Source organism: Xiphophorus hellerii, chromosome 7 (assembly GCF_003331165.1).
Source record: "Xiphophorus hellerii strain 12219 chromosome 7, Xiphophorus_hellerii-4.1, whole genome shotgun sequence".
NCBI lineage: Eukaryota > Metazoa > Chordata > Actinopteri > Cyprinodontiformes > Poeciliidae > Xiphophorus > Xiphophorus hellerii.
The window spans coordinates 14,518,952-14,532,170 of record NC_045678.1 but is presented as its reverse complement, the minus strand read 5'-3'; the positions used below and the strand labels follow the sequence as shown (position 1 = coordinate 14,532,170).

The 13,219-nt window shown below is 35.4% G+C and overlaps 1 protein-coding gene across 2 annotated transcripts; it reads right to left on the bottom strand.

Annotated features, from left to right (window-relative positions):
* Positions 1 to 431: 431 nt before the first annotated feature.
* On the bottom strand, positions 432 to 12,544 carry LOC116722502 (uncharacterized). Of its 2 annotated transcripts, XR_004339770.1 has the most exons (7): positions 12,421 to 12,544; positions 11,845 to 12,340; positions 9,883 to 9,952; positions 6,867 to 9,530; positions 6,253 to 6,731; positions 5,551 to 5,632; positions 432 to 1,042 (listed from the first exon to the last, which is right to left on the bottom strand). XR_004339770.1 is itself a non-coding variant. In XM_032566642.1 (5 exons), exons 1-5 carry the CDS (start codon positions 12,521 to 12,523, stop codon positions 9,432 to 9,434), a joined length of 681 nt encoding a protein of 226 aa, XP_032422533.1. In that variant the 5' UTR covers positions 12,524 to 12,544; the 3' UTR covers positions 9,085 to 9,431. The 2 variants fall into 2 exon arrangements, 1 of the variants encoding a protein (XP_032422533.1); XM_032566642.1 differs by lacking the exons at positions 432 to 1,042; positions 5,551 to 5,632; positions 6,253 to 6,731 and having other exon boundaries at positions 9,085 to 9,530; positions 11,845 to 11,935; positions 12,023 to 12,340.
* Positions 12,545 to 13,219: the final 675 nt, after the last annotated feature.

Below are 13,219 nucleotides of genomic sequence, written 5' to 3'. Positions count from 1 at the left end.
TTTAGTCTAATAAATAATCAAGGTCAATAACCTGTTGTTCTAAGACAAAATGTTTGCTTCTAGATGCTGACAGCACTTCCACTGAATCTTTTTTATGAACTAAGAATCCAAAAGTTTTATTTATCCAAACAGCTTTTGCAAACCAGGACAAGCAGAACCTCCTTGTCTATGTGACAGTGTCTCTGATCTGTTTGTTTATCCTTCTGATGGACATTCAGCTGGAGGACAGTGCAGAGATGCACAAACTTCTCATGTTACAGTCTGTGAAAATGAGGTTTCATCATTTCATGCCATCTCAAATCACATTTTGTGGCTCAAGCAGAAAATCCTTAAAACCACAGAAACTGTGACCATCTGCATAGATTTATGTTATGTTCTGCTACATTAAATGCTTTGACAGAGTATGAAATAAATTACTCTGCAAATGATCCATTCTCATTAATCCATGTCTTTCATGCATATTGTGTTCAGTTTTGAGCAGTTTAACCCTTTATTTATTGGTTCTGTGTCAATTCCGTGTTTAAGCATAAAATGATGGAAACTCACCCACGCCCTCTGCTGGAAAGAAATACAATAAAATTCCACTTGACTTGACAGGTTTGAAACTAAAATGAAATGAGTCAGTTTGAACTGAATTTATCGATATTAAAATAAGCATTTTATGAAGATGCATTGAAACCTTTTTCAGGACATAAAGGGACATGAAGCATCCCATTATTGAATACATGACAAATTATAACATAAAAATACTTTTAGAGGAAACATCATAAATCACTTCAGTTGCAAACAGAGGTTATATGTTACAGTTATATCAGATTGCATGTTTGAATTTCCAGTTTTAAGAATAAAAAATGTTACATCTTTTAAACTGGATCTTCTTCTTGATGAATTCTTCAAACCAAGAACTCTGCATATATTTAGGTCAGTCATTTCCTGAGTGGTGTGATGAGCTCATTGTTCCTCTGGTCATCAGTCCTGCCTCCACGTCCTGCTTGTCAGTTCTCCTCCATATTGCTGTAGTTTGGAATGGTGAAGGAACTGCCTACAAGGATTGAAGGTAGGAAAAGCACCAAGATTGGGAAAGAAACAAAAGCAGTTTCAAAAAATAAAGCACTTTGCTGGATTAAAAAACAAACTGCATGATAAAGTTTCTCTGACCTTTACCCCATCCACAATGTTGTATTGAACCCACGAAAATCTTCTGCGGTCCTGGTTTTGGTTTCCATATACATTCCTCCTGCTAACATTAAACAATAACCAAAGAGTGTTTTCCTTATTTCGTTCCCTCATAGTGTTTCTAGTTATGTTTCTTTCTTAGTTATTTCATTACCCCAGGTTCAGTTGTTCTTATATGTCTTAGGTTATTTCTTTGCTTAGTCCTTCTAGGTACTCTAGCTCTGTATTTCTTAGTCCTTATTAATTTTAGATCAGCCTTGTTTCTGTTCTTTCAGTTTCCCCCTCATGTCTTTGTCTCTTTCTAGTTTATCATGTTGTCTTTAGTGTTAGCGTCTCTTTAGTGTTAGAGTTATTTCCAGCTTTCTTGTGTTTCCTCCCTCACTCTTTTGTGTTCCTCAATATAGTTTCCTTGTGCCACCTTGTCCCCGCCCCTCAGCCGCACTCCAACTACTCACACCTGCAATCGGTTACCTCTTCCAGCCAGATCCATTGTTTCCACTTTCTCTTTTCTAGTATTTAAGCTTCTCTATTTCAGTCACAACTCTGTCTTGTCATGTCCCTGATATTCTAGTCACCGCTTTATTCTGCCTTCTTCTCCCTGGTTCCCTATGTTCTCCTCGAGATACAGAGCACATGACCAAAGAAGCAACCTATTCTATTTACAAAATCTACCATTTAAGAAAGACCACCAAGCAGCTTTTGTCTCTATACAAGCATGAGAATAAACCAGGAACACAGGGACCAACCAAAACCTCTGCACATTACTGTGGATAAAGAAAATGGAAAAATAATATAAATATTTCTAGTTTTTCTATATTGGCAGCTTTTATCTGGGGTTATTTTTTTCCTTCCACCAAGGTGTTAAAACTTTTACTGTGGGTAAAACGTATTAGTTTATATGTTTGGGCTCTTTTTATCTGGCATCCCGTTCAACCCAACATGGCTCACATCACACTAATCCCTACTAATCTTTAACACAACCAAACTATGAGATGGAGTGAAAACACAGTTGCATATTTAATGTATTTAAAGATTGTTTTTAGAAAAAAAGAAACAAAAACTCCTGACACTCACGTCATCTAGTGCAAACTTCAGAAAAATCACACTTACTGAATAGATCAGGAACCAAGCAAAAAAAAAAAAAAAAAATAGACAAAACTTTTTTAAACACATTTCAAGCAAGTTGATGTTTTTAGTGTAACACACAATATTAAGATGAACTTGAGCAGTCACATTAATATTACAAGCAATTCTTAAACCTAACAGCAAAAAAATCATAATTGTAACTCTAAAATTAAAAGGTTTTACTCACTTGCAGAGGCAAACGACTAATGTGATGCAACATATAAACAATCCAATGGCAGGTGATAGAATGAAAAATATGTATCTTGAGAAATTAACACCTGAAACAAAGAAGAAGATAAGTGGAAATAGGATCGTTTGGAACTGTACAAGAAATGCTACAGAATGAACCAATCTTTTATTTTTATCTCTACATACCTTGTTTGTTAGATACAGTTAAATTGCATGTCATGTTTTGAATGCCTCCTCCATCAGATACAGTGCATGTATACAGTCCAGAATCATTATGCCAAGCTTTAAAGATGCTGAGCGTGGAAGATATATTACAGTCTATTTTGACTCTTTCAGAGGAAAAGTTTGAGGACGTCTGATTCAATGAGGTGGAATATGCAAAATGTAATCGGTCATTGTTCCACTCGATTAGAGTTGTGGCATTGTCAGATATGTTGCAAATAAACATGACCGGGTCGCCGCAGGACACCGACATGTTCTTATGTACTTCCAACTGAGTCGCTGATACTGAAATATACAGACCAATGTTACAACAAAACTCAGTTCAAATCTGGATGAAAATATGCAAAACAAGAAGAAATCTGTACAATACCTTCAAAGACATTCTGCATTTTTAACAGCTGAATGAAGAGAAGAGATGCTTGCCTCAGGTTGAACATGGTGACCATTTGACAGAAAGGACTGTCACTTTATCATCTGCTACAAATGTAGATGCAGAGGAAGCGATAAGAAAGGGAAGTGGTTGAATGTGTCTTTAAATAAACTGAGGAAGAGTGTCAAATAGTTCATGGAAAACACCATCAGACAAAAGGTGTTGAAATGTTAAATAATCAAAGTCAATAATCCAGTATTTGAAAATTTAAAAAGTGCTTGTTAGATGCTGACTGAGCTCTTGCCTTTAATATTTGTGCTATAAGAACCCAGAAAGCTTCTTTAGAATTTGTGGTGCATAGATGCTGAAAGCTGCTTCTCCTCGTTTGGTTCTGGTTCTGGGGATGCAGAGCAGACCAGAACCCGAAGACCTGAGAGGTCTGGAAGGTTGATACAATAAAAGCAGATCTTTAATATATTGTGGTGATAAGCCGTTCAGTGATTTATAAACTAACAACAATATTTTAAAGTCTATTCTTTGAGCTACAGGGAGCCAGTGTAGGGACTTTAAAACTGGTGTTATGTGCTCTATCTTCCTGGTTTTAGTGAGAACGCGAGCAGCAGCATTCTGGATCAGCTCCAGCTGTTTAATTGATTTGTTGGACAAACCTGTGAAGACACTATTGCAATAATCAATACAACTGAAGATGAACGCATGGATGAGTTTCTCTAGATCTGGCTGAGACATCAGTCCTTTAATCCTGGAAATGTTCTTCAGGTGATAGAAGGCCGACTTTGTAACTGTCTTTATGTGGCAAGATGGAGTCAAGTTACAAAGGGACTTAAAAACAAATAAGAGGATCTTAAATTTAACCCAGAAGCCAACTGGAAGCCAATGAAGTCAGACTTAAATCAGAAACATGTGCTCTTGCTTTCTTGTAATAGTGAGGCCGCAGTGTTTTGAAGCAGCTGTAAGTGAGCATTAGCAATGAAGGACACAGCAAAAAGAAGACAATAATTAGACTGAGATGTTATAGCAGACAGGATTACTGTCTCCAGACTGCTGCAAGATAAAAATAGATTTAATGTTTGCTAAACACCTCAACTTGTAAAATGAAAACAAAAATTCACAACTGAGTTCACAGCTGATCAGAGTCCAATTTTATCAGGATATTAACATTTAGCCAGCAGAGTTTATTCATTAAGACAAAAAGGGAATACTTGGGGTCCCATTGATGCTATTTGGCCCAAGTAGAGTTACCTCAGTCTGATTCTCTTTGAAAAGAAAAAAACATATTGTCAACAAGTCAGCCAGTCAAGGCGTGTCTCAACAATGTTTTACACTTTTCTAAGGGAAATAGACATGACATTAATATGTATAGAGATGATAAGAGATGTTTGTTTGTTAGTTTTTTCAAAAGCTCCTAATGGCTGCAGATAAACGGGTGCAAAAAATGAAGCCCTGTGGTACACCCATGAGCAGCACAGCAGAGTCTTGTGTTAAAACCACAGAAACTGACACAGTTTGTCAGAAACTGATGAGATGCACACCGAGCTTCAGGCTCGAGTTGAGGAAGTCATGAACACAAGGCTGCTGGAAAATCCAATAAAACTGAGTGCAGTGTCACCAGGGCCAGAAACTAAAAGAATTTCATTTTTTTAAAAAAAAAACTCAGTACAGTAGACTACATTAAATGCTTTGACAGAGTATGAAATAATTTACTCTACAAATGATCCATTCTCATTAATCCATGTCTTTCATGCATATTGTGTTCAGTTTTGAGCAGTTTAACCCTTTATTTATTGGTTCTGTGTCAATTCCGTGTTTAAGCATAAAATGATGGAAACTCACCCACTCTCTCTGCTGGAAAGAAATACAATAAAATTCCACTTGACTTGACAGGTTTGAAACTAAAATGAAATGAGTCAGTTTGAACTGAATTTATCGATATTAAAATACGCATTTGATGAAGGTGCTTTGAAACCTTTTTCAGGACATAAAGGGACATGAAGCATCCCATTATTGAATACATGACAAATTATAACATAAAAACAATTTTAGAGGAAACATCATAAATCACTTCAGTTGCAAACAGAGGTTATATGTCACAGTTACATCAGATTGCATGTTTGAATTTCCAGTTTTAAGAATAAAAAATGTTACATCTTTTAAACTGGATCTTCTTCTTGATGAATTCTCCAAACCAAGAAGTCAGTTATATTATAACTATATATTTAGGTCAGTCATTTCCTGAGTGGTGTGATGTACCCATTGTTCCTCTGGTCATCAGTCCTGCCTCCACGTCCTGCTTGTCAGTTCTCCTTGCTGTAGTTTGGAATGGTGAAGGAACTGCCTACAAGGATTGAAGGCAGGAAAAGCACAAGATTGGGAAAGAAACAAAAACAGTTTCAAAAAATAAAGCACTTTGCTGGATTAAAAAACAAACTGCATGATAAAGTTTCTCTGACCTTTACCCCATCCACAATGTTGTATTGAACCCAAGTAAATGTTCTGCTGTCCTGGGTTTGGTTTCCAGATATGTTCCTCCTGCTAACATTAAACAATAATCAAAGAGTTGCACCACAAAACATCAACTTGATGTTTTTTTCTCAGTGTTGTTCACAACATCCTTAAAACACATTGCTTTTCTGATGAGGAAATATTCACAGTAAGTGATCACGCTTCCCACAGAACCAAAAAACTAATTTCTCTGGCTTCAATTATTAAAAGTCTTAAGGTAACAGTTATTTAAAAAAATTAAGAAGCACAAGTCAATAAAAGTCCACAAGTTGTCATGTAATGGTGGTGTTGAGGTGGTGACGCAGATGACCCAGGTGAGATGATAGATAGTCGTTTTAATAATAAATAAACGTCAAAACAGTCCAAAAACACAGGCAGCACGACTGAGCGGAAGCCAGGGCTCAACGTCGGTAGCAACTGGTTTTACCAATGGACACACGAAGGACTCAGAGCACATTAGACAAGGACCCGACCAAGACACAGACACACAGGTGACACTAAATACACAGGAGGTAATCAGGGAATGAGAAACACCTGGGAGTAATCAAAGGGAGACAGGACAACACGGAGACACAGATACACAGGAAACTCAAAATAAACACACAGAAAAACATGGAACATGACACAAGTAGCTTAAAGATTTCACTGACCTGCAGAGGCAGAGAGCTGTAGTCATGAAACATAAAAATAATCCAATGGCAAATGGAAATATAAATGTAATATACTGTGATGGACCTTTTGGTGAAAAAAAAAAAGGATTATTAACCAAAGATTAAAATTTAAACTTCACAGTATATGTTTTGCAGACGTATTCATTACATACCGTTTTGATTTTCAAGAACTGTTATAGACCATGTCATGGAGTAAAAGCCATTTATCTCAGTTATATGACAAGAATAAAGTCCTGCGTCATCATGCTGAGCATTATCAATACTGAGCGTAGAAGGTATGTTTGTGTCTATTCTCATTCTGTGAGAGGAGAAATTTGAAAAAGTTTGATTACTGGAGGAGGAGTATATAAAATACCATCTGTCTTTGGTCCATTTGATCATTGTTGTATTTTCGTTAGATATATTGCAAGTGAGCATGACTGAGCTTCCTCTGGACACCAACACATCATAGTGGTGTGCTGTAGGAGACAATGAAATTGAAAAAAAAACAACTAATAAATACAGTATAGCTAAAATCTTTTAAAAAATAAAAATAAAAAAAACATAAAATAAATAAATTAATAAATCTTTATAAACAGAAATTCACTCTTTACCTGTTGAGACACTCCAGATATTTACCAGCTGGATAAAGAGCAAAGCTTCTTGCTTCAAGAGGAGCATGATGTCCATCTACTCATGAGGAGTCAGATATTCTGTTATCTGATGCTGCTGTGAAGGAGTGCAGAAAAGGAAATGGCTGTTTCCGTTTCTTTGAAAAAAAAAAGTAAGGTAAGGTACAGCTCAAATGTTTATCAGAAACTAACTTCAGAGTAGAAAAGCTAAACAAACTTTGATCCATTTTGTTAATGAAGAGCTTTAACTCAGAACAGAAAAATAAACTATTTCTGTTTTCTGTAATTCTGCCAACGTATAAATATTAGACACAAGTCAAATATTGTGTCGAATAATATTGTCTCTAATAAGTTTTAAAGGTTACTATATGCCTTTAAAACAAACTTGTTGGTATGTTATTGCAAAACCTCCCTGGTTTTGCTATAGATTTTGTAATGATGCACATGTTTTTAGACAATGGGAGGAAGCCAAAGAATGCAGAGTAGCCAAACATTCAAAGGAAGAAACTCATGCAACCCCTCTCTGTTCTAAGTCTATATAATTATTTATCTAATTTAATATTTTACTCTTAAAAATGCTGACTACACATAGCCAATAAGCTCATGTCCTTTGTTTCTTTTATTGATTTTTCACAGCACAATCATACTAGAAATACACTGTGCTAAATCTAAACAAACCTTTTACTGCAGTTTGACACTCAGGTGAAGTCACATAAATCAGGATATTTTATTTCAGTTAAAAGGCCCATTTTAAGTAACGCCAGACAGTTTTTCAAAGAAAAATGTAAAATTGATTGGACATGTATTAATGCACGTGTAGTAGTATAGGTTAAGATTGGAATAATATTAAAGAAGTAAATAGAAAGCACATCCACACATATTTAGTTTAATAAACTTCAAATTAGCCTCTGACATCTTGTCAGAATTTTAAAGTGTAACATACAGTATATGTGTTTATTCTCAGCTGAAAGCTAAAAGACATTACTAGCAGACAGCTGTTTTGAGGCCACATAAAAGTAGTTGAAGGATAAAAAAATCTAAATAAATGGCATCTTTATAAACTGATTGCTATGGTTTATTTTTTTTTACATATATGCTGAGAAAACTGGAATAAAGCAAGGGAGGTTCAAAATAGATATACTGTATTTCCAGGATTAACAGTGAATGTGCAGCAGCTTGATGGTTCTTATTCCACATGGGGAAGATAGACTGGATAGGAATCCTGTTATTGAGGGTAAGTATTGCAATGAGGAAACATCACAGGTCAATGTGGTACCAGTAGATCCTACTGGAACAAGTTATGGGCCTAGATAACGCACCGCAGGGTGCTGGAGAGCAGAAAGGTGTCTGTGATGAATGTGACCTGAGTAATGGAGTTATGTAGCAAGAGAGTCACTCTTTACTCTTTATTACTTTGGCAGAGTTCAGAAATTACCAATCTAATCAGAGATATAGAAATAAATTCTGTCTCTGTTTTATAGAAATTGGATTTCTCATGATCAAGTGCCTGGTTTTCCATCATTACATTTTCTCTTCTCGGTCAGATTTGGGGCGATTGGTGAACACTTCGTGATGGAATCGGTTTCAGAGCCCGAGATAAACTGGAGGCCCAGCGTTTAGTTTTAATGCTATGTAAAAAATAAAAATAAAAATAAAAAAAATACACATTTTCCAAACTTACAAATGAAACTTTAGTTGCCCAAGAAGCTTATCAAGTTGAATTTTATGGGGTGTTTTGATTGCATGGCAACAACCAGAAATGTCTCTTCAGTTGTACTTAACTGTGAAGTCCTTAAGAAGGAACTAGATGCATCTGATAACAAAGACCAACTAAAACCTGTTTTACATGACCTCAGTACCTCCACATCTGACTGTTCACTTTGTCACTAATGTCAATGGAAAATATTCATGTTTCAGTTTTTCCTCTCTGACACATTTTTCTCACTTTACATCTGCCTCCCTCCACACATATTTTGTTATCTTAAAAAACATGAAAGTCTTTGCATTTTTTATAACACAGCAGTGTCTTTGTGATTACATATTGATAATAACACTGATCAGTTTACTGTCTGTCACTACCTTATCAGAGGAGTAGATGCATCTTCATCTTACCACAGACCAGAAAATCATGTTTGGCAATCTGGCATCCGGTTTAGAAAATAGACTCAGCGTAACAATAGTGTTTGCAAATGAGAGAATGTGGAAAAAGACTCGACACAATTTTTATTCCCCTACGGGAAGCTAAGAAGGACGACACCTGCCCTCTACTGGGCATAAGTTGCACTATAATGCATTTAAGCAGTAAAATCAATAAAAATTAACAAGACTTAATAACAGATTGCTTCTCTTATACAGTTGAACTTCCCTATAAAGTACATCGTGGTTACAAATATTTTGCATATTATAGACAATGTGTAAAGACATATATGTTGTTGATTTGTGACTTCCTTTTATTGACATGTCAAACATCTCCTTAGTTAAATAATCACAATAATAATGTCCTTCAAACTGGGTCTATTTCTTCAAGTAAATAAAAGAGGTCTGAGCTCAGGCTTGACCATAAACAGAATTCAGTTTTTCCAGGTAGTCTCTTCTGCGCTTTTTGCTCTTCCACTGACCTGTGCCTTGCAGCTGATTCTGGACTCCCTGCAGGAAAAACGACAGAGTGGCAGTTAGAGGTCAGAGGAGCCAAACAGCGGAAACGCGCAGAAAGCAGAAGAACAAGTAATCACACTGTTTATTAGACAAGAATAAAAGCACTGATGAAATATGACTAGGCCAGGGGTCAGAGATGACTATAGAAAAACATGATGATTTTCTGATGAGCTGTTTGCTTGTTTGGAGAAGTAGCCACACTCATCTCTGTAGCTTTGTCAAGTTATCAGTACAAGCAGACAAAAACAAAGAAGGAAGTGAGGCTAGTAGCTTCAAATACACTTTAGTCTCTAAGTCAGGAAGGCAGAAATAAAAGTATGCAAATCAAATAAAATGTTTTGACCTGTCCTCCCGATTGAAGCTGAGACTGGTGTTGGACTGATTTCTGTCTTTCTTTTCTGGTGCCACATTTTCTACAGAGATAAGACAATAACCATTAATCTTCGTAACTATCCTGGTACTACTTTGTAAAAGAAACTAACTAGGTCAGGTAACATGTTGCACAAAAAGGCTATTTTGAAATTGCTGACATTCCCATAGTAAGAAGTTATTGAAAATACATGTAAAAAGTCAGAAATGGCACAAAAAAAACCCCAAAACATTGTTGCTCTGAGTATTCTGTTTAATCTGTTTTAAAATTGATGTAATTATACAGACACAATATAAAATTGAGTGGAGGTTTTGATATGTAAAAAAAAAAGATGCCTAAAATTAAGTACAAAATAATAAATGAGCAAAAAAAATTCCAAATCTGAGTTTTCCACAACATACAACTTTTGAAACCTACACGTAACAGTGCAAAGTGTTACAGTGACCATATTTGCTATTCCCTCTAATGTCAGGATTGTTTTGAGTTGTTTTGGAGATTTGTTGTTAGATTCTCTTCTCTCCCTATTTTATCCTGCTGACGTTTTGGTAAGGATTCCTGTTTTTGTTTGGCTCTGGTTCCCTGTGGGTTTTTTTTGTAATTTTCTTTTCATAATTCTTTTACTAAACATTCTTCACCTAAAAGCTGCCTCTGTCTCTCCTCTGCATTTGGGTCCACCATCAAACCTAAATCATGACATGTACCTTTATTTGATCTTCAAAAGGAACATCAGGCTCAGAAGATAGAAAATAACAGAACAATAACATTTGTTAACAAGCGATAAGTCTCATCAGACATTTGTGTCTGAAGCATTTTTAATTAGCTTTCTGATTCTTGTCATGTTCAAAGCACATAAAATAGCCTTTACTGAAGTATTCAAGATATTTTTCACTGAGCCCAGACTTCTGTATTAGTTTTTTTATTGGTCTGATGTAATTCTCTAATCTTAAATACATTAATTCTGGTGTTAGATATTACCATGGAGCAACTGTATAATTTCTAGTGCTGGACAAGAAATAATTTTTAGTAAGCTCAGTAAAAATAATTAAATTTGACATATTCTGATTTTGAAAAGTACCGTACAAGATGCAGATTCTTGTAAGGTACAAAAACTTGTACAAAAACCAAAGCTGTTTTTTGTGGTGAATGTAGTTAAAATATATTCTGTGTTTTAAAAAGCTTTCAAGAAATATGATGCAAAGTTTTTACAGTTAGCCACAAACAAATCTTAAACATAAAATAATTTCAGTTTCTTGTGCAACATAAACTCTACACGTTTACATGAATTAATCAAAAGCTTTGGAAAATAAAAGAAAATGTATGGTTAATAGATAATTGAACGAAGTATTTAAAAAAAAATGATATTTATATTTGATATATTTTCAATATATTTCCCATGCAATGAGAATAATATGAAAAATAATAAGAATCCAAGATGTTCTGAATGAGATGTCACAAAATACACAAAACAGAAAAGGAGAGAAATCTATGTTAAAGTATTTTCTCAGTGTTTTTTCTGGCAGTCCTTGTTCCATTATTATCATGTTGAACATTGTAGTGCCTTCATGATCACATTATTGCGCCTTATGTCAATGCATTTTTTAGGCGTCATTTGCTTCAAAAGAAGAAACCCACCAACAACATAATTTTCAAAAATGGGAGATTTGATTTTGCTGGTGGCCGGTTTCTGATGTGTCTTTGTAAAAAGATAAATAAATAAAAATAAAAAGTTCAATAATTTTAACAGCGCCCCAAGCCAAACTATCGGGTAAACAACCAGGAGGGATCAAAAGAGATTAGATTATTTATAACATAATATACTGATCATGATCATTATAGTGACATCAGCTGGGCCAGTAATGTTTGTAGCTCTTTAGGAGAACAAAAGAAAGTGAAATTTGTATGCTTGTTGCAAATCTAGAATTAAATATCACTCACCTGCAGAGGCAGACAGTTAATGCTGAACAAAATAAAAGCAATCCAAAGGCAGATGGTAAAATGAATATAATATACTGTGATGAACTGGTTCCTAAAAAAGAATATCAACATGGCACACAGATTATTTTTTAAATGTTACAGTGTGTGTTACAGAAAGGGTCAGTAAATGCTTACATACCGTTTTGATTTTCAAGAACTGTTACAGTCCATGTCATGTCGTTAAAGCCTCTATTCCCATTTATATTACAAGAATAAAGTCCTGCATCATCATGCTGAGCATTATCAATACTGAGCGTAGAAGGTATGTTTGTGTCTATTCTCAGTCTGTGAGAGGAGAAATTTGAAAAAGTTTGATTACTGTAGGAGGAGTATATAAAATACCATCTGTCTTTGGTCCATTTGATCATTGTTGTATTTTCTTCAGATATATTGCAAGTGAGCATGACTGAGCTTCCTCTGGACACCGACACATCATAGTGGTCTGCTGTAGCAGTGCCTGACATTGAAGGAAAAAAAAAATTAACAGGACATCCTAATTTAAGAATCTTGCATAACAAATATAAATTGTCTCTATACCTGCAAATACATAGGTTGTCTGTAACAGCTGAATGAAGAGCAGAGCAGCTTGCTTCACGCTGAACATGATGACCATCAGACATTGAGAGACTAGCTGGAACATTACTGTCTGCCTTAAATGTTGTTGCGGAGGAGGTGCTAAAGAAAGGAAGTGGTTAGTTGCTGTTTGGCTGAGCTTAACTCAAAGCTGCATGTATAACCTTGTTAGGGTTGAGGTAAAGTCAGGCTTGAGTCATGTGCACAGTTCTTGAATTTAGAATCCTTTAGATTTTGTTTTGTTTTGGGTTTTTTTTTGCTAAACAAAACTGGAGTTAATTGTTCAGAAAGATTATTTTTAGGCATAAAAATAAAATTCACATGCAGAGTAACCACATAGTCAGAGTCTAGGCTCAAAAACTTGTGGGAGACATCAGAGCTGCTTGGTTTAATTTGAATTTTATTACATCACGTTACAACCACTATAAGCAGGTGATGGTAGAGATTTTAAGAGCCTGATTCAAATGATTAGCAGTGCTTGTTTTCTGGTCCAACTTAGCTTTTTCTTTTAGATAACTTTGAAAACCTGCACTTCTGTTGCATTTTGTGTCCTAGAGGTGAGACTTTAAAAGCTATGACTGTTTCAGTTCCTAATACCTAAATTAGAAAACTTCTTTAGAAGATCTGAGTTTCTTCTCTAACGCCTTTCTGTCACATAAGTTATGGTTAGACTTCCCGTGAGAAATGGTAAACTGTGGTACCTGGTGAAACAACATGAAGTAACGAGTGTAAACCATGACATGTGGGGTATGTATTTCTGCAT